This window comes from Cryptomeria japonica, chromosome 10 (genome assembly GCF_030272615.1).
Source record: "Cryptomeria japonica chromosome 10, Sugi_1.0, whole genome shotgun sequence".
Lineage (NCBI taxonomy): Eukaryota > Viridiplantae > Streptophyta > Pinopsida > Cupressales > Cupressaceae > Cryptomeria > Cryptomeria japonica.
Window position 1 is genome coordinate 189,186,146 of NC_081414.1, and position 26,834 is coordinate 189,212,979.

The window sequence follows — 26,834 nt, forward strand, 5'->3', positions numbered from 1 at the left end:
TTCTTTGAACAAGACTTGGGTGTTCTCTAAACAAATATGATGTTTGGTAGTGGAGTGGTCAGCCAGGGCTGAGTTGAGGGTCTACTCATGCTTGATGTCTACACTATGTTCTTTAATTCTAGTGCTAAATGAGAGACCAGTTTCGCTTATATATGGCATGCCGCAAGAACAGACAATCTTATAGATACCGGAGTCCAAAAAGATATCTCTATGGCCTTTGAGAGGAGGGATGAGATTCTTTCACACATAAAAAGGCTTGAAAGAACATCAAAGACCTTTTTTGAGAAGAATCTTAACAATATTATGGGAAATGCCTTCGATGTAAGGGTTGGAAGCATTGGTGAGGACAAGAGGGGGGGCGGGTTTGTTTAAGAAGTAAAAGCGAGACTTGGCTTGGTTGAAGGTGGAAGATCTGATAGAACCCATGTTTTATTCTTGAGAAGACTATGACACTCATCTTCCATAGACTTCTCCTGTTTAGGCTTTCCTTGTGCTTCGAAATAAGTCTAAGGCTCATAAATACTCTGGAAATTTGCCATGAGAGAAAAATTCGTTGTGTTCATTTTTCTCTTGCCTCTAGAAGATCTCCCCTCAACAAGTTCATCATCACGAACAGCACCAATGGTCTTTTCCCACCATTCAAGCCAGAGAGTAGAAGCACTTGTATCTAATGCAAGAGGATCAGCATAAGTAGGAGTGCCTGGAATAAACTCATTTGGATGCTGATTCAGGTTTTCCTAAGGAAAATCTGGTGGAAAAAGATCCTGCCGAGGAGAATCGACAATCTTTGTGTCAAAGTCAGCATAATCCCTTCCTTCAGGTGGAGCTAAGGGAAGTCGGACACTCAAATCCTTAGCCTTCAGAGGCTAATCTTTAGAACTGAAAACAAGAGTAGAAAGCTGAAAAGGCCTTCCTTCATCAAGCACAACATCTCAATTGAAGATGAGACAATCAATGTCTACATCAATCAGCCGATAAGCCTTGTGATTATCCCTATAGCCCGTGAACATCAAATTTTGGCTCTATAAATCCAATTTTTATCTCTTTGCATCTAGAATCCAAACATAAGCAGTAGAGCCAAAAACTTTCAAGTGGCTGATTTTAAGCTTCCTCCCAAACCAAGCTTTTCCTCTTGGGTCATCCTCCTAACGGCTTGTGTGGGAGACCAGTTCAGAAGGTACATTGCAGTATAGACTGCTTCAGCCCAAAAACATTTACGAACATTCCAATATTCCAACATAGACCGAGTCATTTTTGTGATTGTGCGGTTCTTTTACTCAACAACACCGTTTTGCTGAGTGTAGGGTGCGGTAAGTTAGTGCTTAATACTGTGTTTTGCACAAGAGTTGGAGAAATCAGTAAAACCAATTCCCCCCCCCCCACATTATCTAACCGTTGTGACGTATTCACACATCGCCCCATTGCAAATGGGGACCCCTACTTTTTTGCTTTCTGGGGTTTGTTTCTAGGTATTTTAGGGTTTTGTCTATTCGCCTTTGCATGTTGAATGTTGCCAGAGGGATCACTAAGATAGCAGGCTCTGTTTTAGCTAAAGGTGAGTCATTGGATGCTCCGGGTTAGGGTCATCTTTGAAAGTCATCCTTAGGACAAAGTTTTTCTCTTGTTGCTAATAGTGTCTTGTTTGAGTTTCAGGAGGTCAATGAAGCTTGGTGAGTGAATATCATCTTTGAAGATCTGAATTAGGTCAAATTGGTGAGTGATGAAGTCTGGAATGTCATCAAATGTCCTGAAATTTGGCTTCGTCTGGAATGTCATCCTGATCCTGAAATTTGACTGTCTGGAAAATTGAAGAATCCTCCAAAAACTAGATTTTGCATTATAACCAGTGAACCACGGGGACGCGTCCCCCCCCTTTTTGGGCGCGTCCCCCCGTCAGAAACGTCTCGGGGACGGGGGGACGGGGACGCGACGTCCCCCGCCGTCCCGCCACCGCCACCCAAACGCCGCCGGGACGCGGAGACGTCCCCGCGTCCCCGCGTCTCCCAGGGAGACGTGGAGACGTCTCCTTGGGAGACGTTTGGGCGTCTCCCTGTCCTTCAAGAGACGTGCAGACGTCTCTCCAAGGACGGGGAGACGCCCAGACGTCTCCTGTCGCCCCCACTTATATGCAATGTTTAAAATTAAAATTTTAAAAAAAAGTGAGTTTTTAAGTTTTTTGAGGGTTAAGGGGTAACTCTAATTGGACGTGGGCCAATAGAAAAATAACACCCGACGCCTTTAGAAAATAATAAAAGTATTTTTGGCCTCGCGGGGCGCTGCCCCTCGACCCCGCCCTGTATCGCGACAGGGAACGCGCAAGGGGCGCTGCCCCTTGACCCCGCAAGGGGCGATGCCCCTTGACCCCAACTTGGGGGCGCTGCCCCCAAACCCCCGTTGAAAAATATAGGGGGAAACCGCGCCGATAGAAGTAGGGAAAATCTAACCTCCGAGTTTGATTAGGCTCCATATAACAACACAACTTAGAAATCTTGGTATTTAGATTTAGTATTTCAAATTTCCTATAGTCTCATTTCAAATGTAATTCTTACACTGTAATACTGTCATACATCTTTTCAAAACTAGTTTTTCAAGTACTATATGTATATGTACAAGTATATGAGCACCACCACCCCGCCACCCCCCCCGCCGCCGTCCCCCCCGCCGTCCCCAAATTTAGGCCCTTGGTCCCCCCGTCCCGGAAACGCGTCCCCCCCGTCCCCCCGTCCCCCCGTCCCCAACGCCCGTGGAACACTGATTATAACTCCTGGAGGTTCGAAACCACTCTCAAACATCCTGACAGTATATATGGAATATAACTTAAAGTATAAGAAAATGTTATATTCCATATATGAATCCTGACGCAGAGACCAAAATGTCAAATTTCACTCCTGACCCTTCCAAAGGGTCCAGGGCGAATTCCTCTATAGGACATTCTACTTTCATCCAAACATAGAACTAGCTCATTCCCAGGCATTATTGAGGGCAAAACACTTATTTGGAGTGAAGAAATATGAAAATGAAATCAGGATTTGAGCACAAGGAGGAATTTCGCTCCTAACCCTTCCAAAGGCTCCATAGCGAAATTCATAGAAGACCCTTTTTTCTTCACAAAACCTTGAAGTGAATACTAACTTGGACTGGAGGATAATCAGGAGAGGCCTAATAAGTTATATCCAAGCCAAAGAAGGGAGGAAAAAGGTGAAAATGAGCCTAAAATGAGAATTTCGCTCTTGACCCTTCCAAAGTGTCCAGAGCGAAATTCACTTTTCCTCTATTTTGCTCTTTGATGTGGCCAAGTTTTGGATTTTTGAGGCATGGTTGAGGAGGCTTTGATGCATATTTGCCTTTGAGAAGAGGTTTGAGGTGATGAAGTGGTAGAAATCAACCCAAAAGGAGAATTTAGCTCATGACCCTTCCAGAGTGAAATTCCCTATAGGTCCTGTCCTTGGCCTAGGTCCAAAGCGAAATCCTCAGTTTGACCCCCTATATTGCCTAAAATGATGAAAACGACCTTGTTTTGAGCTAAAAGGATGGCAGATGGATTTGATTATTGAGAGAAGTGAGTTTGATCAAGCTTGAAGGCAAAGAGAAGCAATGGAGTGTGAAATCAACCTTAGTCAAGAAGTTCGTCCTAACCCTTCCAAAGGGTCGAGAGCGAAATTCCAAGAACACACCCATTTCTTCCTTGTTTGGACCAAGATCTTAGTTCCTTGGGAGTATTTAAAAGTAAATCAACATGTTTCGCCTTAGGAAGTGAATGAGGGCGAAGGGAATGAAAAATCAAGCCTCAATCTTGAATTTCGCTCCTGACCCTTCCAAAGGGTCCAGAGCGAAATTCTTGAAGGACACCTATTTTCCCTTGGAGATGGTCAAATCCTTGGTTTTTATGGCATAGATAGGTGTGGAGTGACGTGTCCTCGCCTTTTGAGGTGGTTTGGAGTTGAAAGAATGAAGAAATGTGCTCAAAACTAGAATTTTGCTCCTGACCCTTCCACAGGGTCCAGAGCAAAATTCCCAAAATCCCTCTTTTCCTTCCATTTTTGTGTCAAGCTAAGTGTGGATCAAGGTAGATTGAGCTTGGAAGGACCCCTAGGCATGCCTTCGAATTGATTGTGGCCACCAATGATCAAGATTTTGAGCTTAAACTAGGATTTTGCTCCTGACCCTTCCAAAGGGTCCAGAGCGAACTCTTAAATAGGTCCTGTCCCTAGCCATGATTTTTAGCGAAATTCTCCTTTCTAGCCATTTTGAGGGTCAAACAAGTGTTGCATGCATGGGAGAGGGATCCAAAGATGAGATTCCAAGTAAAGAGAGTGAAAAGGATAGACCTTGGTGAAGGAAAACAAACAAGTCAATAATTTCGCTCCTGACCCTTCTAAAGGGTCCAAAGCGAAATTCTCAATTTCACCTAATTTGCTCATGATGAAGGTCAAGTGGTGGATTCCTAGGCTTTGGTGGAGAGAAGGCTAGCATATGCTTGTCTTGGAGGCATTTTGGAGTGAAGAAATGATAGAATTTGAGCCTAATTCAGGAATTTCGCTCCTGACCCTTCCAAAGGGTCCAAAGCGAAATCCTTAAAAACTCCATTTTTCTCCAATTTTGCATCAAGCTTGGTATTGGTTAAGATTGAGGGAATCCTTAGACATGCATCTAAGCGAGTATGGTCACAAAGTGAGAAGAATTTGAGCCAAGAATGCAAATTTCGCTCCTGACCCTTCCAAAGGGTCCAGAGCAAAATTCCCAAGTGGTCTAATATTTTGCCTAGGTCCTTGAGCAAAACCTATTCCTTGGCAATTTTGGAGGTTAATGACTTGATCTTGGTGAGGTAACGTTTGAATGCTTGAATGCCTGATTTGCTGGAACTTAGATCATCTAATGTTGCAATCTAGTGATGCTTTTGTCCTAGACTAACTTGAGTTTAAAAAAAGAGCAAAAGATGAAGGGTTGAGAAATTCTATTCTAAGACCTGGAACGTAAGAAGATGGATGAATGATTAAGCGGAATCCTACTGGGCGAGGTCTCACCATCAACTTGAACAATTTGACACAAGCTCAATGCAATCTTCTAAGGACATTTCAAAGATGTTCAAATCATTATCATCGAACATTGATCACCATTCAAGTTAATGCAGAAACAATGGACGCATAACAATTTGAGGTTATGCTCATATCATTCCAGTTGACCACACGAGGCACGCTTACAATCAGCAAGAAGCTAGTGGTATGGACTAAACGGATTCCACACAAATGCATTCAACAATTTCCTCCATTCAAATTAATCAATATGAAAGTAAATTGAGAAGTAAAGACCATGCGAGTTGTTGAAGCAACAAATCAAATTCACCATAACTTCAATGAAATCAATTGTTCTCTACAGCAAGGTTTGACAACAATCTTTGCCTTCTCCTAATCTAACTTCTATTCTAAGTACTATTCTTCTAAGCTATCTATTATTCTATTCACTATAAGCTAACTATTAACATTTACAAATGAAGAGCTTGAGTTTTATATAGAGAGCTCATTTACAATGAACGGCCAAGATTGAATCTCCATCAATGGCCAAGATTTTACAATGAAACCCTAATTAAGGTTTGTTACAACAAATTCTTCTTAGCCAATGAGAAAATTACATTCAAAGAATGTGGACCAATAGATATTGAGGGTAGTTATATCGGAGTTTGTGCCTTCATATATCAGATTGATTCATTGAACTTAGACGCGTTGACGTCGATCCCTCGGATTGGTGGATTAGTGACTGGGATGCCACCTCAATCTTGCACTTTGTAGACTTGATTTGATTCATCATCATGAAGGGATGTTGAGAGATATCTCTTCATACTCAACATTATCCAGTTTGCTTAAAGTGATGATGATGATGAGAAGCAGATATATGCTTGGTGATGACCTTGATTGACCTTCTCTTGCTCATGATATACTTTGATGAATGATTCAACTGGTTGAATTTAGCTCTTCATTATACTGACTTTGATTCTTGGATTCCCGAAGAGAATTCAAGATTGTAAAACATTTCTTCCATCATGTAGGTTATCTTTCCTTTATGTACCACGGCCCCGAGGTAGTTGAATGATCTTTCTTTACAGTTTGTGATATCCTCATGCTTCCATGATGTGGTGAGAGCCTTCGAAGATCTTGAGATCTTCCCTTGCTTGATTTCCTTGTGTTTGTTGATAAAGCCTTTCCTTTGAATCTGCATAGTGGTGTAGGTCTCGCAATCCTCCCCCTCTCATTTCTTCAAGGTGTTGCTTTGCATCATCTTCTTTGCATATCTGCAAAACAAAGCAAGCATAGTATCAAATACATAACATATGATCTTCACACACATCCTGTTTTAAATTGATCTCTCACTCTGGTTTTATGTAAACTTTTTACTAAATCTGGTCAAAAGAGGAGTGATAGTAGTCAGTGAATTTGCTGGAGTTGAAGGAATTCCCTTTGTACAATATGAATTTGCTGCTCTTTATATGAATTTAGACTGCTCAGTGATGAAATCTGCCCATCTTGATTTCTGGATCTGATCCTTTAATAGTTGAACTCACCTTTGTACCAATTGAATTCATTGTTGTGTGCAAGGTACAGTCATGAGCAAAATTCGCTCCAAATATGGAGCAAGGTACCTGTCCTATGCAAAGTTCACTCCAAATATATGGTGAGGTACATGACTAAAATTCGCTCCAAATGTATGGTGAGGGACAGGCTTTTACCAATTTTACTCAAATTAAGGAGCAGGGTACATTGTCTTGGTGGAAGAATTTACTCCAAAAATGATGCAAGGGACAGATTCAAGACAAACTCGCTCTAATCTTGAGGCAAGGTACATGATCTAACCAAATTCGCTCTTGGTCTTGGACAAGGTACATGACATCAACAAAGTTCGCTCCAAACTTGAGGTAAGGTACATGCCTTAATGAATTTTGCTCCAAACTTTGAGTAAGGTACATGAAAGTACATGATTTGGAAAAACTTCGCTCCATTTGGTGGCCAAGGTACATAACTTCAAGGAATTTCGCTCCAAACTTTGAGTAAGGTACATATCCTTGGAAAAATTCGCTCTAAACTTGGAGTAAGGTACATGATCTCAATAAGAATTTTGTTCTTGACCTTGGACAAGGTACATGACTTGGGTAAAATTCGCTCTATTTGGTGGGCAAGGTACATGTCTTCAAGAAAAAAATTCGCTCTCAACTTGGAGTGAGGTACATGTCCTTGATGAAATTCGCTCTAATTTACTTGCAAGGTACACGTCCTTGTGTTGACCCTTAGTTCAATATCTTCCTCTTTCTTCTACCTTATTGATTTTAGCCTTAAGTTTTCAAACCTTTCCACATGAAAGTACCATCAATTTGACCCTTAAAAGTGCCTAGGGTGGAAATTCGCTTGGATTCTTGAACAAGGGATAGGGTTTTAGCAAATTCGCTCCAAACTTGGAGCAAGGTACAAGGTCTAAGGCAAATTTCGCTCCAATTGGGGAGCAAGGTACATGACCTTAGGTAGACTCTTTATTCGCCCTTTTTCACTTGCCTTTGTTTCATTAGCTCAACCTTCATGTCTTTCATTCACTCCAATATGAAACATGCCAAATTAACCTTTAAAAGGGGGCCTTATGTGTAAGGGACGGGCCTCGAAGTGAGTTCGCTCCAGACCTAGAGCAAAGACAGGACGTAAGAGGACACTATGCATTCAACCAAGGTTTTCTTAGAAATATGATCAGATAACACAAGAAACCTAGGCATGATTCAAGGGGTTCTCCATCTACTTTCATGCTCACAACCGACTATCTTCACTCCATCCTCAAGAGACCAACCTGACTTGATGAACTCTCTGGCTACTTTAGAAACTATATCCCTTCAATACAAAGATTAATAGCAAAGACACTAACACAACTAAGCTAAGAGGACTAACCTAGAAAGCGAAAAAGTGGGGGTCCCCATTTGCAATGGGGCGATGTGTGAATACCTCACAACAGGTATGAACACCATCGAAGCTATGGACTGTTGATTGTAATTAGGGAATGGTGGATTCCAATTGCCTTGGGCAACATTGGAATCCGCCCAAGGGACCAGCCCCTTCTTCAACGTGTAGGGCTGGGCCCTATACCTCACGGCACTCCTTAAACCCCACGCTACATGCAAGATAACGTGCTTTCTTGAATAGGGCCGACCCTATCTAATAAAGCATTTCGGTTAAAAAGACACAAATAAATTAAAGGTTATTAATTTATCATAGGCCGACATAAATGGATCTTGCATCACATATAAATAAGGACACATTCACCTCATTCAATACACAATCAAATATCCTTCATGCGAAATATACATCTGCCAATGATGCGAAATACACATATGCCTAATGATGCGAAGTATACATCTGATTAATGCGAAAGTTGGTGAAGGAACTTATGCGAATCATTCCTGCCATTTGAAGAAGCAAACATCAAGTTCATACTGTCACAAAGGAGGCCAAGCTGTTCCAGAATTAAAGTGCTAGGGTTGCTGATCAGTTTCAAGCATAAGTGCAGACCTAAGATACACCAAGAGTGCAGATCTAGGGCTTGAGTCTAAGTGCTGGTCGGTGTGTTTAAGGGGCAGACCTGATGCTCATGAAAGTACAGACCTGTTATTGATTCCATCAGCCCTAAGAGCAAACACTTCAGACATCTTAAAGTACTTGAGATAAGTGTTGTAACCGTTATATGAATATAATCCATAATTAGATTTGAGGATCTTTTCTAGCTGGGTTTTTCCTCCTAGGAGGTTTTCCTAGGGTAATTGTGTTTTTATTCTTATTTGTTCATTTCTATGCTATGCCTAAATCTAGCAATCTCTAAATTTCACAACAAACAATTTAATTAGAAACTAAATTCTGATTTCTAAGTTTTACAAGAATCTGAAAGTATAAAACTAACATCCACCAACAAAAAGGCCTTACAAACTTTCAAAGTGACAGCATAAACCAAAATCCTTAACCTTTTCGCAGCCGGTATGGGAGTCTGGGAACAAGGTGCGTACATCCATCAAAATATAAGAAACTTTCGAATGAAATGTAATTTGACAGGTCTCGAGGGGGAAAGATCAAAAGAATGCTTTACATTGGTTGCCAAAGTATGAAGAAGGCACGATGGTAAGGTGAAAAGAGAGAATAAGTAATGGTGCAGGAGCATCTGGGCGTATCTGCAATCAGCGCCCCCAAAAACAAATTTTTAGTTTGATTTTGATTTGTTTTGTTTTGTTTTAACTTCTCTTTCAATTTTTGTAGAGTTTGTTTCGACCATAGCTCTGTGACCATATTGCCTAACCTCTTAAAATTCTTCGATCCGATTACTAAATGTTGGAATTACAACTACCTGGTAGCTATATATGAAGGCTCAAACTGTTTGATAATGCCAAACTGCAGTCACATGGAATTTCATGGATATCTTTTGGCCATTTTTCAGATGATATGGTCATTTCATTTCCCATTCCAACAAGGCAATGAATTGGCATCGATGAGGAGAAGAAGAGGAACCGTTGGGATAAAATCAAGCAGTTGTGAACAGCTTCAAATAAAAAACAAGATGGCCGTATAACAATGAACAGAGTCTTTTGTTTCTGGGCAGTGAGTCTCTTTAATGCAGAGAATAACAGTTCAAATAAGACAGAGAGGAACGAGGCGTCACAGGTGGAGGCAACTAGAAAGGAGAAAGAAAAGTTAGCACATCAAGAGGAACAGCTGTGCAATGAGACATTAAAAAGGGAAAAATTCTGGAACATGAGAGCCCGGAAGTAATGAAAAGAAGCATGGAAATAAAGAAGGACAATGAGCATGAAAGAAGAGAAAAGAAGTAATGGTTCGTGGGATAAGGCACTGATTTAGTTGAGATAGTTTTGTGAGGGCTTTGGATTGAACAGGGGAATCACACAAGAAGCAAATTGTTTGTAGTAGATTCTCCAAATTTTTCCCCAAATTTTGATTAATGAAATGTTTGCATTCAATTCATTTTGCATTTCAAATTGAGTATCTAGTGATTTCTTGGTAATGTAATTTCAATCATTGCATATTTACTCAATCTGGTTGAAAAGAATTGTTTGCAATTTGCATCAAGTAATGCAATGATGGCATAAACCAAGAAGTGTGAGTTGGAAAGATCAGATCAGACATGCGATGGAAGTAAGGACTCGACATGAGAAGGTGAATAGTCAAGGTGCGTAGGAATGCATAGAGAAATGGTTCGATTACACTTCCAAAAATAAATTGCAGATTCTGGTTAATTTTTTCTTTTACTAAAACTGAATGTACTGGGTATGGATATTGAATCGCGCTAAGGGAAGCTGGTACATTCAAACGATTAGGCGGGTATCCTAGGCTCTAGAATTCCCTCCCACAGTTCCAAGGTGGGTACCTCACCGTTACTAGGAGCATGTGGAAAACAGAGGAGGAGGTGTGTGGGCCTGGACCACAGAGGGCTTTGAGGATAAAAGTAGCCATGAGAAGATAATTTGCAGAGTTGAGTGGCCAATGAATGGTCATTTTGTAAAGAGTTGTGAATGCATGTAGTAATGTGTTTGCAGATTTAACAAGAACATAGTTTTGTTTCATCGTTGCAATCCAGTGTTGTTTTGAGCGGAGAGTCTCTGCCTGTAGTTGTTTTCAAGTTTTGTTGTTTTAAATTGAGAGCTGGAGAGGAGTGTTCCATTCTGCATCAGCGTATGTTGTAGAATTGCAAAAGAAATGAGTTGAAGAATAAAGAAAAATTTAATGAGTATTGGACATGCTTACTTGGATTCAACCTGGGGTTATGCGATCCCGATGTTGATGCCACTCCTGCAAATACAAAAAGCTTCAATCAAAATTATGCTCATTGTAAGAAATGGAGAGAGTTTGCACTGAAAAAGTATTAGGGAACCCTAGCAAAGCAAATTTTGTTTGAAACAGATGAAAAAAAAAATCCATGGAACATGTGAGGCTGGAGTGTGAAAACCCCAACGTTTGATCAAATCTGCCGATTTTTAAATGTTTGTTAAGGGGAAGAACGCACCTCACATTTAAAAATAAACTAATTTAAGCAAATGGTAGCGTAGATAAAGGAACCGGGACTTTTTCTCTTTATGAGAAGGCAGCTGAGTAGGGAATAGAACTTGGATTTTGATGATAGTCATCATCAAAAGAGCAGTGATAGTTGTAAGACTTGCGCAGGCTACAATAAATCTGTAGTAAGCCAAATTAAACAACCGTAGTTTAGAAAAACTCAGTACACGGGGTTTTTGGCTGCATTAACTGAGCTGAATGGAAGGTTGCTCTAAAACACAAAGTATATCTCGCCTCAGAGATTTGAACCTGCAAAATTAGGGTTTTCTTGTTTTTGTTGAAATTTGCGCATTTTAAAGAGGGGAAGTGAAATTTGTAAAGCCACATACAATATTGTTAGTGGCATTAGAACTCAAATCTGTCATTCTACAGCCAATTTGCTACAAATTTGTAACGGGTATTGTCAAAATGCAATTTCCTTGAACCGGATATCCGTCGGACATAATTTTTCCCACTTGGGCGTCAAGGAAAAACAATTTACCTCAAACAAAACAGTCTAGTACTAGCAGAAACAGGGATCTTAGCACAAACAAAAAATTGAAAATATTATTAGCAAAACAAATAGGTACCCAAAATGTGATTGTGACGCTTACAGTTTCTATTCCCGGAGACGTCAGTGTATGAAGCATGAATCAAATGGATGTCTCTATTCTAGCTCCAAAACGACAGTACGGATTGACTAACACGCGTGTTAGTCGCGCGTTTTACACTGTCAATTTTGCAATTAACGGTTGTGATTGACTAACCTGTCCCTAACACGCTGTACGAAAGGTCTGTTATGGAGCCAGAATAGCTTCAGCCAAATCAAAAACCCCATTTCAATGACAAGTCTAAAATGGAAAACAAAAATCCGATTGGCTAGAAGTGGCACCGAAAAAACGCAAGTGTATATTCAGTATAGTTATTAATAATATTTACTAATTGTGATTAATATATTAAAATATTAAATTAAATTATTTTTGTAATTTTATTTAACGCGTTTTATTTAATTGTTTGACATTGTTTGCTCTCTTTCAATAATTTGCATTTAACTAGAAGTAATCCTCCTTGACAAATTAAATGTGAGTGTTGGTTAATGTTTTTAGGACATGGTTGTTCTAATTTTAAATAATGTTAAATAATGTGTAAAGCTATTTATTGCTTTTCTTAGAGAAGGGCATATTTGTTATGCTCAAACAACTCGTCTTTTGCGTTTGAATAATTGTGGCTTTTGTGTTTAAATAAGTGTTGCTTTTGTATTTAAATTTTATGTCATAATCTAATCTTTGTAAAGCCAATTATTTATCTTCTTCACAGTTGTTTTGTGGATATATATATATATATATATTATCTCAAGTGGTATTGCAAAAATCATAAAGGGCTACAATAACTGAAGAGATTTAATAGTGTTTAAGGTGTTTTGCAAAGAAAACAATAAACTCTTTTAAACTATCTAAAATAGAATGGTAAGCATAAATATAGTTTAAATGATTTTATAAATAATTTTTTTTTTAATAAAAATATAAAAAAAAATCAACATTTTTAAATAAATAAACAACTTCTTTTTGATTAAATTAATGTTTATTTTGGTACACCAAATTGAACCAGTTTAAAAGCAACAAGAAAACTCTAAAATGAATCATTAGACCCTTGTCAGTATATTTGTGTGAACAGAAAATACATTTGATGTAAATATGATATGTGTGGGTGTTTTAAGGGTATTGATGGTGACAAACAGAGCTTATTCAATGAAAAGCTATTGGAGGTTCGAGTTCTCTGTGGCCCAAATGTTCGATTCCCTATAACTTTCTTTTGTGATTGCACCATGCAAGTTAAGGTTTATTATTATTTATGTAGTTTTTAATCCAGTTTTAATACATAAAGGATTGTGTTTTGACTTTTTTCTGATTTGGTGGATTGTATCCCTTGTACAAGTCATTGAGGGGAACGCTATAGCACAGAGATTGTAGAGAAACTCTATTTGAAATGGTACAATGTCTGTGCAACGGAGAACCTGTTGGTTGACATGGTTGAATTGGGCTTGGTTCCAAATGATGTCACATACAATACTCTCATTGATGGTAAATGCAGAGAAGGGAACACCGAATATCTACTTTAAAATGATTGGCAAGGGTTTCTTGCCCACTGTCATTACTTACAGTGCACTCATCAATGGGCTTTATAAGAGCGGAAATCTTGAGAAGGCAAACACGCTATTAGGAAAAATGATTGACAGCGATCTTTATCAGACTGATATAAGTGGTGTTGCACTAATTAAAGAAAACACCATGAGAGAAAATGAGAAGGCTTTGAAGTTGGTTGACAAAATGAAATGCAAAGGTGTTCTTCCGAACATGGTTAGCTACAATACAAAGCATAATGGACTTTGTAAGTTTCAGAGGATAGATGATGCCAAAAAGCTATTGCTGCAATTCTTAAAGAGAGGCTTTGTCCCAGATAAAGTTACTTATGGGGTTCTGATAAATTGTTACTGTGTATCTAACAAAGTGGATGAGGCCTTCAAGCTAAGGGGCAAAATGTTGAAGGGCATTATTCCTGATGTTGTAACATACAATGCACTAATTAACGTTATTTGTAAATTGGAGAAAATTTAGAGGGCCACTAAATTTTTAACAAGTTGCCAAAGAAAGGGGTGACCCATAATGAAGTAACGTACAATACATTGATTGATGGATATTGCAGGAAAGGTAATATGGAAAAGGCCTTCAAGTTGCGTAATTGAATGGTCAGGAAAGGTAGCTTATTCTTCTTTACCACCAAAGATGACGTGGAGAGAATGAAAGAGTAATGGTAAGACTCTGTTTATGCTAAGGTGTCATAGGCTGCATAGAAGGTTGTTGCCACACTGCTATAACATTACTACAATTGTACAATATGTGTAAGTTTTCTGTGGAAACGCATATCAAGGAAAGCACTTGTTCCTACAGTAGACTTATAACTCGGCAGGTTTTATTGACGATTATGTACATATATTTCACTATCTTTAATGAGAAAATACTGTCGATATTGAGGAAATGTGTTCAGAAACACAATTATATATCATTTGTCACCAGTGGTTTCATGTGAAAGACACTTACAGAAATGGTCTATATTAGATGAGATTAGTTGTAGAAAACTGAATCCAATTTACAGTGATGTTAAGAGAAGATCTTCATTCATGTTAAGGTTGGTAGAGAAAAGGAAGCAAGAAGTAGAATTCGAACAAAGATGTGCTGAGGAGTTGAAGGAAGCATTACAGATGGCAATGGAAGGAAGTAGCTACAAAGGTTGGAGTTAAGGGTTCACAATTGCATTTCATTGAAGCCCAGGCTACAGAGCTTGTAGCTTTAGACCTTGAAAGAGATTGAGAGAAGAAATAGACGAAAGAAGAAATAAAGGTACTCCAAGACCAATTGAGGGACACCGCTGAAGAAGTTCAAGCTGTAAGGAGAGTTTCTTGAAGACTGAAAGAAGCAGAGGAAGTCGTTTGTATAACTCAGGTGAGTTTCTTCAAACACAAAACTCATCTCTACCTTGTCTTGGATTGGAGATTCTTTTTAAGTGAGTTTCTATACGGTTAAGGAGGTTTTATCAGAGAAATTTTGATGAGATATTGCAATGTAATTGGATTTTGTTGCCTGGGGGAAGAAATTTTAAGGAAAGATTTGATTCTACTGAGCTGGAAGGGCTTTTTGGGTAGGTTTTTGGAGTTATTCTCATGTTTAGTTGAGGAAAAGGGATTTTCCCCAGAGATGCAGTTAGCAGAAAGAGGGGTTTTGTTGTGGTGAATGAAACTTGAACACCCATGATGCCATTACCAGAAAGAGGTGAAAGACACCCACTTATGCAATAGGAAAAGTTGTAATATCAATACATCTTCAAATAAAACAGTGGACAACTTTCCATTAAATCTCAGAATGAACTTGAATACCAATATCACCAGTTTTTACATTAAGTGGAATCAGAAACAAACAATATCGATTTCTTTAAATCGATAATCCATCTACAGTTTATATATCATAAATGAAAGAATTGATAACATACTGATCCTTCTTGAAGAAACAACTTCCGGTGGCCTCCGGTATATTCGATATCATCTTCCAAGCTTGCGTTCCCAGGCGCAATCTACAGCGATTTTCCCTTGTTATCGCTGCTTGACACCAAGTCGTCCTTTGACCGAACTGGGCGCTACTGGATAATTAAGCCAGATATGCAGTCCTTCCAGTTACCAGCTATAAAGATGTAAACCTGTTTGACCTCTATAGCTCCTCTTTTCGTGGCAATCACCTCCTTGGCTCTGGTCGCTTTAATCTTTATCTGATTGTGATAAATTCTAGCTAGGCCCTATCGACCCCGTCAGAGAAAGAAGCCCTGATGGTTGCGAAGCTCCTGTCGAATCAAGAATTTGTTCTGATTGAATATTAGCGTTACCAAAGAAGATGGAGCATAAAACTCATACAAACGAACCTCCCGCTAAAAGAAACTCGTCGACAAAGATTATCTTTCAAATAATATATCGCTTGGCTACAGAATAAAAAGCTCATTTTATATGCTTTAGCGATTATTAAAATATAATCGCTCCCTTCTAAAGTTCTCACTAAATATTTATTAATTATTTCTGAAACAAATAATAAATTTCTGCAAATAATCTAAACTAGCTAGCACTTGCACGGGCAGGAGGTGTCAGGTTATGCCCATAGAAAAATATACAAATGAATTAATATGTTAGATAATATAATTTTATATATGCACAAAGATATATTAATTAAATTTACAATATCATATGAATAGAATAGTATTTCTGTATATATAATTTTGAAATAAAATCATGACTTTAGATTGACAATGTCTTCAAGCTATCAATTTCTTATTTGAATTTTGCTTCATCTTTTTAGTGGTCTATTTGTTTCAATAAACAATTTGACATTTTACATAACTATTATAATGGAGGTGCAATGGTTATGTCAAGTTTATCAATTTAGTATTTTTGCTTCTCTTGTAAGGGTGGTTATTTTCCTAATAGAGATGAAAATGTTTATCAAATGCCACATAGCATTTAATTGAATATAAGGACATAAAATATTTCATCTCAATTTGCATTTCATGATAAGAGACACAAGTTCCCTTTGCTAGAGTAGAGGAATTAGAGGAAGAAATAAACAAACATGAGCTTGAGCTCTATCAATATGATGAAAATGATTTCTTTGGGCGCAATAAATTCTATAAGTTCTTTGAGTTATGGTGGTAATTGTCGTAAAAAATAAACAAAGATGACCTTGAGCTCTATTCACATATTGAAAACAACTTGTTTGAGCACAATGCATTCTACTACTCAATAAACTCCAAGGAGGGTTGCTTCTAAAATGAAGTAAAATGAAAGTGAGCAACCAGTGACAAAGGGGAACACAAAATTGAGCAAGATATGAAGTAGATGTCCACATAGAAATCACATGATGGCAAAGAGAAGCACAAAACACCTTGATGAGAATGGAACATGTAACCTAGCCAAATGAATGAGAACATTGAATTGCAATCCTAAGAGGGCAATGGTGTGGAACATATAGGGATCATTTCTTTCTATGTGAAGTTTATCAAAGTGTGATTTTTCCCCTACGTCTTTACCACATAAATTAAGAAATACAAGTCATTACTTGAAGTCATTTAATAATTAATTACAAATCGATGAAAGGAAAAATAAAGAAGCACTATAAAGCATTCATGTGGTTGAATAGTGAAACAAAAAACTATGGATCATATATATTCATTGTGGTCTTCACTATTGATAAGAGAAATTTCTTCACTATTGATAAGAGAAATTTAGAAAGTTCCTTAGAACTAGAAGTAGCTACCATGAATGGTCTTAAAATATGTTATATTTCAAGCAAGGTATCTAATGTCGTTATTTCAAATATTTAATATTCTTTATTAATAGAAAATATAATGATAAAACATTTTTTTTTCTGTAATGATTCGATCTCTATCTATATTAGATGACAAAAGAAGAATCCTCTGGTTAGATAACAAAATACAGACAGGAAGAAGAATTTATGGCTCATTTTTATTGGCTTGTGAAAAGCACAAATTTAAACAAGAATAAATGTATCTTATAGTGTATTAAAGTGGGTAACGAGTTAGAGATGCACACTAAAAAACACATACGTCTTTGTATCTTATTATATTTTTGCTTCGCATCCAAGATCCTGTCATAGTTTGTCATAAAACTATTCAATTTACAATAATCATCGATCATAGTAGCATAAAGCTTTCTTGAATTGCATGTAGAGTTGGATATGCTCAATTGATAGAGCTTGACAAAAATCTACCAAACAATTGTACCATCCAAATGGAAATACTTCACTTCGTAAATAAATTTTACCACATAATCAAATGGAAATACTCAAATAAAAAATAAAATAAAAAACCCAAAAAATATGTTTTCCTACCTTCTCAAGCTCTTGTTGAATTTAGTAAGCCTTCTCAATTACAATACATTTTACTGAGCTAGAAGTACATCTATTTGTTGCATGAATCATTTACTGTCATTTTTTAGTGACTATTTAATATCGAAAAGATGTCACCATTCAAGTTGCAAAAAGCATAATGTAATGTTATTTAATCATGTGGGTAGAAGGAATTTGTCAACTATCTCAAGAACAATTATCGTTCAAAAATGATATAGAAGAGAATGGTTGCACATTCCTTCAATTCGACGATAATAAAAATGGACCAAAGTAATACGGGGTAGAATTTGCACATTACTACAACCATAATGAATAATGTCCAAAAATAGATAATATGGTTGTCAACGTGAAGAAGGTGTAAGAGAAAGAAGAAATGATGTAAACATTGTATTTGTCATAAGATTAAGAAAAGAAAATGCAATTGGCAAGTGAATGAATTAGAATTTGACATGTCAAATTGTGATGGAGGTGTGATATTGTGATAAGTTGGAGGGGTTGAGAATAAGAAGGTGGAACATTGGAATAGGTAGGTGAAGTCATGGAGTGTGATGGTGGAACATTATGATAGGTTGGTATAGGAAAAGGTCAGGAAACAAATACAAGGCCAGTAGAAGGAAGTGTGTAGGAGTCTTGAGTGATAAGATTGCCCCCATGACTAACATGTGTAGTATTAATGTAGAAAGCTCTTAAAGAGATTACACACACGAAGTTTCTAAACGAAACAAAAATAATAAATTATAAACTAGCTAACTTATCTAACTATTACATAATTGACCGTTAATATTAAATATGTTAAATATTAATCTAATAATGTTAGCCTGTTAACTGACTATAGAATTGGGAAACATTAAGAGCAATGAGACTAATTGATTGCTAAGGAAAGGGGTTGGTAAATAGACATTATAAAGGGTTGTAATATTATGACTTAAAATTGGCACCTAGGCATAACAAGTCACCAAAAAAATATAAGATAAACTTGTGACTCGAAGTTTTAGGCACATTATTTGGTCTTTTAGAGCTTTATACTTAGACAAATTTAGCAAGATTAAACAATACCAAAGAATCCAAAAAAAAATAGCAAGATGATATCATGTTTCATAATTACTTTATGATCTGTGTTTGTTTTGTTAGTGTTATGTTTACTTTTCATGTGTATAACTTGTATATGTGTATGCATGATTGTTTTGTGTTATCTATCTATGTGGCATTGTGGGTTAATAGAATCCTAAGTTTGGGGGCTTGCAGATTCTTCAATTTAGCGTCATCCTATCTCTAGAGTGTCTTAGCCTTGACTACTCTATACTTTACCTAGGATCCTAGTTTTGGGGGCTTGCACATTCTCAATTTGGCATCATCCTATCTCTAGAGTGTCTTAGCTTTGACTACTCTATACTTTACCAAGGGTATGAGTTCAAGTTCATACCCCCATTAAAGTGGGGGCCGAATATAGCATCATAAATTGTTTACTCTGACAATTTTGTTATTTATTTGGCACTTTCTTTAGTGTGCATTACCCTAGGTCATTTTAAGAATATTTATGCTCTATGCTAACCTAAGATTTTACAAACGATCCTATGTTCAAATCTTCATCAAACACAAAGTCCAAGAAATTAATATTGATGTCATTTTTAAGCTTCACTTTAAGTGAATTTTTCAATACAAAAATATTCATGCTTTACCTTAGACAATACTTTATTCTAAGTGTGATAATATTACACATAGTAAGTTTACTTAAAAATTAAGAATATTTATCTTCCCTTGTTTGTGTAGCTAATAATAATGTGTCATCCTTGATCTAAGATTCTCAAGTGAGATCACTTCTAAGGTGTAAAAGGGGGCAAATTTGTTGGATTTTTAATTTGGAATAAGGCTAGTCAAATTCATGCTTGCAAGGGGCAACCTTGTATGTGCAAATCTAACCTAGAAAAAGAAAGACAATAAAAATCATGTTAAGAAATAAGTTTTGGGGGTGTGTGCAAAGATAATTGAGGCAATTGTTGTAGATAAGTTAAATGTGTGGAAATACATGACCATATAACTAGGATAGATATGGGTAAAACAATAGTTGAAAAACTCTTTCTTGGCAATAATTCTTTTGGGCCAAAATTTTTAAAAATTCGGTACTCGACAATAACTCAACAATTTTATCAAACAATTTATATACATAATTATTTAGAAATATTCTTAAAAAACACACATGTTACTAAATTTGTTGAGCATGTTACTAATTTCCATCTTATATAAATCAAAATTAGAATTTGATACATACCATAGACCAAAGCACAAGTTCAACTATAAATGTGTTATAATGCCACTTCCACTAGCCATGTCATATGTAACATTTGCCTTATCTAAGGATATTTTCAGCAAGTTGTGCAATAATGACATCTAAGTAGGTACACTGAAGAGTTATATTCTGATTCCCTATTACCCCCTCATTGTAATCAAGTTTTTTATTTGATAAATTCCAATAACTAATGGGGATTTGGGAGTGGAGACCCCAATGAGGAGGGGTAGTGTCCCTCATGGGGATTTGGGGGCAACACCCCCAATAGGGTCAAGGGGGCAATGCTCCTTGTGGGGGTTTGGGGGCAATGCCCCCAATGGGGTCAAGGGGCAGCCAAGCCTAAATTAAGGCCTTTGAAACCTTACCACCAATGAAAATCATGTTTTTTTAACTGCAAATAAGGAAAAAAAAAATTTATGGATTTTGAGGAGTTTTATAGAAAAAATCACTGAGAGCTTTTCAAAAACTCATTGGAGTGTTTTTGGGCAAGTAACTCACCTGACATTTTGACTCGCGAGTCAAAAGAGTTTTTGGAAAGTTTTTCAACTATGAATAAAAGAACTTGACTTAACAAAAAATGCGATAATGATAAATATGTATTGATAACAACATATATTTTCAAAACAAACATAAAATTAAATTATAAAATATTTTCCACTATTATAACAATCTATATAATAAAATAACCTTATTTCTTTAATAATTTTTATGATCTTCCATTTAACAAATACTATCGTTGATTTAATTCAAACAATTTACGATAAAATTTAGATTAAAGTATTACAACAAATTAGATAATCTGTATATTTTCATTCAAGTCTTAGGTAGATTTATTAACATATTTTTATTATTTAACAAATGTGACAGTGGAAAAGATAGGGAATGCAACTCCACCTATTCTATCGATGCACATATAATTACACCGGATATCAACGCAGAACACAGATCAAAGAGTTAGTTGTTCTAAATTTTGAGATTGCCTACAGATTCGATTAAATTGGCATTACGTTCTCGTATGATGCAATTATGGGGGATATGATTGCATGTCTGCTATCGTTGTGTTGAGGGAGCAGCAACCCAATCTGCTTATCATCTTTTGCGATAGCGAAGCTCTGCATTTTTTATGGGATGGAGGGGTTTTTCTTGTTTACCTCGGCCCTTTTGCATAAGGAAGAGGATTCCTTCTCCTTCCATGGTGAGCTTCATTATAATGAGTAAAATGTATGAATTGCACGTTTTCTACACTTCAACTACAGTTACAAAATGCCATTGCTGTCCATTATTCATCTCAATCTCAGAGCATAATATATTCTCAATTAATGAGCATCTTTAATTATTGCAGACCTGCATTCTCAAGATCGCGTTTTCACAAGGCAAAAAATGTTCACTTTTTCATCACCCACAAGCGATTTTCATTCGCTACACGCACAGCATTTCTTAATAAGCTTATTTACATGTATGCCAAATCCGGAAGTTTGGTGGATGCGCGTAAAGTGTTTGACCACATGGAACAACGAGATAACCTCTCATGGAATACAATTATTGCAGCGTACAGAAGACACGGGTACCCTCAAGAGACAGTCACACTGTTTCACCACATGCAACAAACAGTTCTCCAACCGGATCGATTTACATTTGCCACCGTACTCCCAACCTTCGCTAAAATGGGAGCTTTGGAACAGGGTATGAACATCCATCAAAGAATAAAGGATAAAGGGATTTTGTCAGATGTTGTAGTTGCAACTGCCCTGGTAGACATGTATGCAAAATGTGGAAAAATTGACAAGGCAAGTGAACTGTTTGACCGAATGCCTGAAAGAAATGTGTTCTCATGGAATGCCATAATTGCAGGATATACACAAAATGGATTTGTTGAAAAGACTTTAGAAACTTTCAGGCAAATGCAATTTGCGGGGGTAAAGCCAGACCCTGCAACCTTTGCCAGCATCCTCCCTGCCTGTGCCAAAATGGGAGCTTTGGAACAGGGTATAGACATCCATCGAAGCATAAAGGATAGGAGCATTTTATCAGATATTGTAGTTGCAACTGCCCTGGTAGATATGTATGCAAAATGTGGAAGCGTCGACAAGGCACGTGAACTGTTTGACAAAATGACTCGAAGAAATGTGATCTCATGGAATGTCATGATTGGAGGATATGCACAAAATGGATTTGTTGAGAAGGCTTTAGAAACTTTCAAGCAAATGCAACTAGCAGGTGTAATGCCAGACTCTGCAACCTTCGCCAGCGTCCTCCCTGCATGTGCCAAAATGGGAGCTTTGGAACAGGGTGTGGACATCCATCAAAGCATAATGGAAGGGGGATTATTGTCAAATCTTATAGTTGGAAATGCTCTTGTAGACATGTATGCAAAGTGTGGAAGCATAGACAAGGCACATGAATTGTTTGACAAATTGCCTCAAAAAAATGTGGTTTCATGGAATGCCATGATTGCAGGATATGCACAAAATGGATATGTTGAAAAGGCTTTAGAAACTTTCAACCGAATGCAAATGGCATGTGTAAAGCCGAATTCCACAACCTTTGCCAGCATCCTCCCTGCCTGTGCCAAAATGGGAGCATTAGAACAGGGTATGGACATTCATCAGTGTATTATGGAAAGGGGATTTTTGTCAGATATTCGAGTTGGAAATGCTCTCGTTGATATGTATGCAAAATGTGGAAGCATAGACAAGGCACGTGAATTGTTCGACAAAATGCCTCAAAAAAATGTGGTCTCATGGAATGTCATGATTGCAGGATATGCACAAAATGGACTTTGCAAAGATGCTCTCAAAATCTTTGAATTAATAGAGCACTCTGGGACATATCCTGACACTGTAAGCTTTGCTTGTGTTCTATGTGCATGCAGCCATGCAGGTTTAGTGAATGAGGGCTGTACATTCTTCAATCACATGAGTGACCCCTATTGCATCACACCTACAGTTGATCATTATGTGTGCATGGTTGATCTACTTGCCCGTGCTGGCTATCTTGAGGACTGCCTAAACTTTATCATTAAGATGCCGCTAAAACCTGTGGTGGGTCTGTGGATGAGTTTTCTTGGTGCTTGTAGAGCACATATGAATATAGGCTTGGGAGTATTTACGGCGTTGCTGCTTCTTGATTTGGATCCAGAAAATGCTGCAACTTATGTTCTTCTCTCAAACAACTATGCAAAAGCGGGAAGGTGGAGTGAGGTTCAAATAGTAAGAAGATTGATGAAAGATAAAGGAATTAAAAAGATCCCTGGATGTAGTTGGATTGAAGGCCATAAAACGGTACATGTTTTTTGTGTAGGGGACAGATCACATCCACAGACACAGGAAATTTATGCAAAGTTAGAGAAATTGGATTGGGAGATGAAGGCAGCAGGGTATTTTCCGGATTCAAGGCATTTACTCAATGATGTGGAAGAGGAGGAAAAAGAATTATTTCTATGCTACCATAGTGAAAAGTTGGCAATTGCGTTTGGTTTGTTAAACACTCCTCTTGGATCAGCTATTAGAGTTGTTAAGAACCTACGAATATGTGCTGACTGCCACATTGCAACGAAATTTATCTCCAAGATTGTTGGAAGAGAAATTATCGTAAGAGATGCAAACCGTTTCCATCACTTTAAGGAGGGAGAATGTTCTTGTGGAGATTATTGGTGATGATAAATGAAAGAGTCTTAAAAAAAAATAGGCTTGCACTATAATAATGATAATGTGCACTGTTACACCGCAAAAAAAAAATTTAAAAGTTTTTCTAACTTTTTTTTGTTTGTTTTTGTTTTGAGCATTTGACAAGCTAGATTATGTTATTGGCTTTGTAAAATCGCATGCATAGAGTTCAATGCAGATCACTGTTCACATAAATTGTTGGTTATCTGTCAAAGACCTGTATTATGTTAACGTGGTTATTTTTTTATTAAATTGTTTTCATGAAACCTGCATACATATAAAATGAACAGTTGGAGGAGGTGAAGAAAGGATAAAATCAAAAGGTGAGGAGCACTTTTAGAAAATGGAAAGATGCATGATTAGTAGGAAATAGGTGAGGTAGGCTCATAGTTACCCTTGTTATTTTGTATAGTTCTTTTATTTAGATTAATTGTGTTATCTTTTGTCTATGTTAGGCTAACAAATTTGATAGTGAATTGCAGATTCAAAATTTAGCACGTAATTTAATTAAGTCTATATAATGCATCACTTATGGTCAGATATTTCTAGTGTCATTTCATATCCTTTTGCTTGGTGAGATAGCTAATAGATTTGTGAATATATAGATTTTTTATTTGTTTATTTTGATTTTAATCTATTAAGTCTTAATCAGAGATAAACTATTGTAATTTGTATATGAAGTAAAAATAGTTACATATTTTTTTTGTAATTACTGGTTATGTGTGGCACTAGGAAAACTCACAAGACAAGGTTTATAAGTTGATGAAGAGAATATCGTTATTGCATTGCAACTATACATTCATGCTATTATAAAAATGCATATGATGAGACTTAGAAATTGGTATCAATGAGATGAGGGTTTGAAGGTGGTTGAAAGAGACCAACTGTGTTTAATTTTAATCTAATTCTTTCTAATGTATAGTTGTTGAATCTAATTCATTGTACATGTTTATTCCTTGTCAAAATCTTTGTATCATATATATTTTGTGTGAAGTAAATATAAGGTCTTTAGTCAATTGAGAGAATTTAAGGTTCTCTTGAACTAAACTAATAGAAAGATTAAGTTGTTAGGAAGTTGACAATGGTGGTAATTACTATTCTATAGTGTTTGACAAATTCTATAAGGAAAACAATATAGAAAGGTATAAGACAAATCCATACACCCCTTGATAAAATGGAGTTACAAAATGGATGAAAAGACATTGGTGAAGATCAAACCCTTGAGGTAGGGCAACACCAATAGAATGTTCCGTAATGTAAGAAATCTACTCCACACTATGACTCAATATAAGATACACCCATACAACATTCTTGAACACATTCTTATCATTCTCTTACCCTTATTATATCCACTCAACTACTTATCACATTCACTTATATATATCAGATAAATACTTTATTCTAAATGAATAATGGATGACTTACAAAACATATGCATGCACCCTAATAACCCTACATGAATAAGCTTCTTCCCATGTAGAACCGCCCATAGCTATATCCCCACAGAAAGCCTTCGGAACCACCCCATGGCTCTACCCTTGAAATAATTGGAGAGGAACATCAGTGTCAAATCAGCTTTGATAAAGTGAAATGCACACATGTTCGCCACAGAGAAATAGGGTTGTCGCCAATGAGAAGAGTATCGCCTTGAACGCTATAGATACCAACTCACTCTAATGGTGACAAATCACCCTAATGGGTAATGATAAGCAGAGTTCTAGCACTGAACATGACAATGGACTAAATTCCTCAACATTGCAAAGATTCGATCTCGTGACATTTGAGATGCTCTTTACTAGAACACAACCCTAGTCATACGGATTTCCTCCGCTCCTTGCAGCGCAAAGACGCCTAAAAGTTGTCGAAACCAAATAAACCCAGAGACCAGTGCGTCTATTGAAGGCCTCGTAATGTCTATTTTAGAGAGACTGAGTTGGAAAACCACTCATCAAATACTTTATCATACAATTCACTCCACGCACCATAAACCCATACATTTCAAAATTAAAATTAAAATCACATCAAATTTTCCTTCACAAGAACAATTCTGCCAACGTCCTTTATCAAATTGAAGCACAACGGAAATTGTGAGATTCCTTCACTGTTAGAAAAATACAGTAACAAACCTCCTCCATTTTACTGAAATTAAAAACCGAATCAACCACATTTAGCCCTCCTAAATACTTGCAACTAAAATGCCTACAAAATGAACCAGCTGCTTCATTATTCATACTGCCCGACTCATTTATAATCAATTTTCTACTGCATTCCAAGAAAACATCAATTATATTTAAAAAGTTGAAAAAAAAAGGGTAAGGAAGGGATTGTACCCGCGAATTTACGCCCTGTTAATTTAGAATGGTTTTATGAATTTGAGGAAGAAGACAACCCTATCACCGAAACTGCCTTAATAGGTAAGCAAGATACCCTCCTCTGCATTAACTCTGCATCAAACACGGATCTCCGTCGACAGAAACTGCGCAATTAATCGCCCTACGACAACACAGACTATCCAACAATTATATCAAGATTCAAATTGTCCATACAACAAAATTATAAAATATTATATGTTTTTAGCGAGTATTTTGTTGAGAAGTTGGGGTCATTTGTCATCATTTTACACAAGAAAGTGACAGAATTGCAAAAATCAGTTAGATCTGATGTGCTGTTCCGTAGACTTTGTTAAGTCTCATAGACATTAAAATTATTTCTTCTTCTATATCAAGATGAAGCTAACAAATTAAGGGCCAACCTCGAACAATTGGATTTAGAGAGACCTTGAAAGTTATAGTTATTAACAATTTTATTTATTGTGTGCTTTTCGCTTTTTATTTATTTTTTCCTTTACAAAAAAGTAGATGTGTTTTTTTTCTAATATCTTGCTGATAGGTAGGTAGGGGAAAGGACCCAGTAGTTGAGCATGTTCCAATTCTTGTGATAGAAGTTGTTGATTTAATACCCCCATACTTGCTGATTTAGTGTCCAATTTTTGTACAACATTGCACCAATAGTTGTGCCTTTAAAGTTGTTATTGCTATGATGAGTACCAATAATTGAATGAAATATACCATTTGTTGTAAAAAGCTACCAATCATGCGATGCCACATCAGTTGCACAAGTATTGGGGCCCTTTTGCACACCAATTGGTCTCACTTTTCTTTTGGTTGTTTTTGACACCATGCTGATGTGGCATCATATTTGATGATGTGGCCCTGAAACCTTACTTATAAGGAGGGGACTTGCCAAGTAAGTTGTTGTAAAATTTTGGGAGTGATTTGAAATTTTCATGTAGGATTTTGAGAAGCATGAAGTTAGGGTGCACAACTACTGAGTCCTCTCCCCTAAAGAGTGTTACAGAAAA

General features: G+C 37.0%; 1 protein-coding gene and 1 long non-coding RNA gene across 4 annotated transcripts in view; one reads left to right on the forward strand and one right to left on the reverse strand.

The window, feature by feature from the left end:
- Positions 1-26,061, reverse strand: part of LOC131079151 (uncharacterized) — a 39,110-nt gene extending 13,049 nt beyond the window's left edge. Inside the window, exons 1-3 of one of the 3 annotated variants that reach the window (XR_009113937.2) lie at positions 25,804-26,061; positions 15,105-15,449; positions 10,773-10,817 (exon numbers count right to left, since the gene is read on the reverse strand). This is a non-coding gene — a long non-coding RNA (uncharacterized LOC131079151). Of the gene's footprint in view, positions 1-10,772; positions 10,818-15,104; positions 15,574-25,803 lie in introns of those variants that run through there. The other 2 variants (XR_009113938.2, XR_009113936.2) reach the window with 2 other exon arrangements.
- On the forward strand, positions 20,697-23,652 carry LOC131079150 (pentatricopeptide repeat-containing protein At1g11290, chloroplastic-like). The gene is made up of 2 exons (XM_058017049.2): positions 20,697-21,003; positions 21,151-23,652. Exon 2 carries the CDS (start codon positions 21,263-21,265, stop codon positions 23,462-23,464), a length of 2,202 nt encoding a protein of 733 aa, XP_057873032.2. The 5' UTR covers positions 20,697-21,003; positions 21,151-21,262; the 3' UTR covers positions 23,465-23,652.
- Positions 26,062-26,834: the final 773 nt, after the last annotated feature.

Excerpts from the sequence above, each read along its gene's own strand:
- LOC131079150 (XM_058017049.2), top strand. The coding sequence starts at position 21,263 with ATGTATGCCAAATCCGGAAGTTTGGTGGATGCGCGTAAAGTGTTTGAC.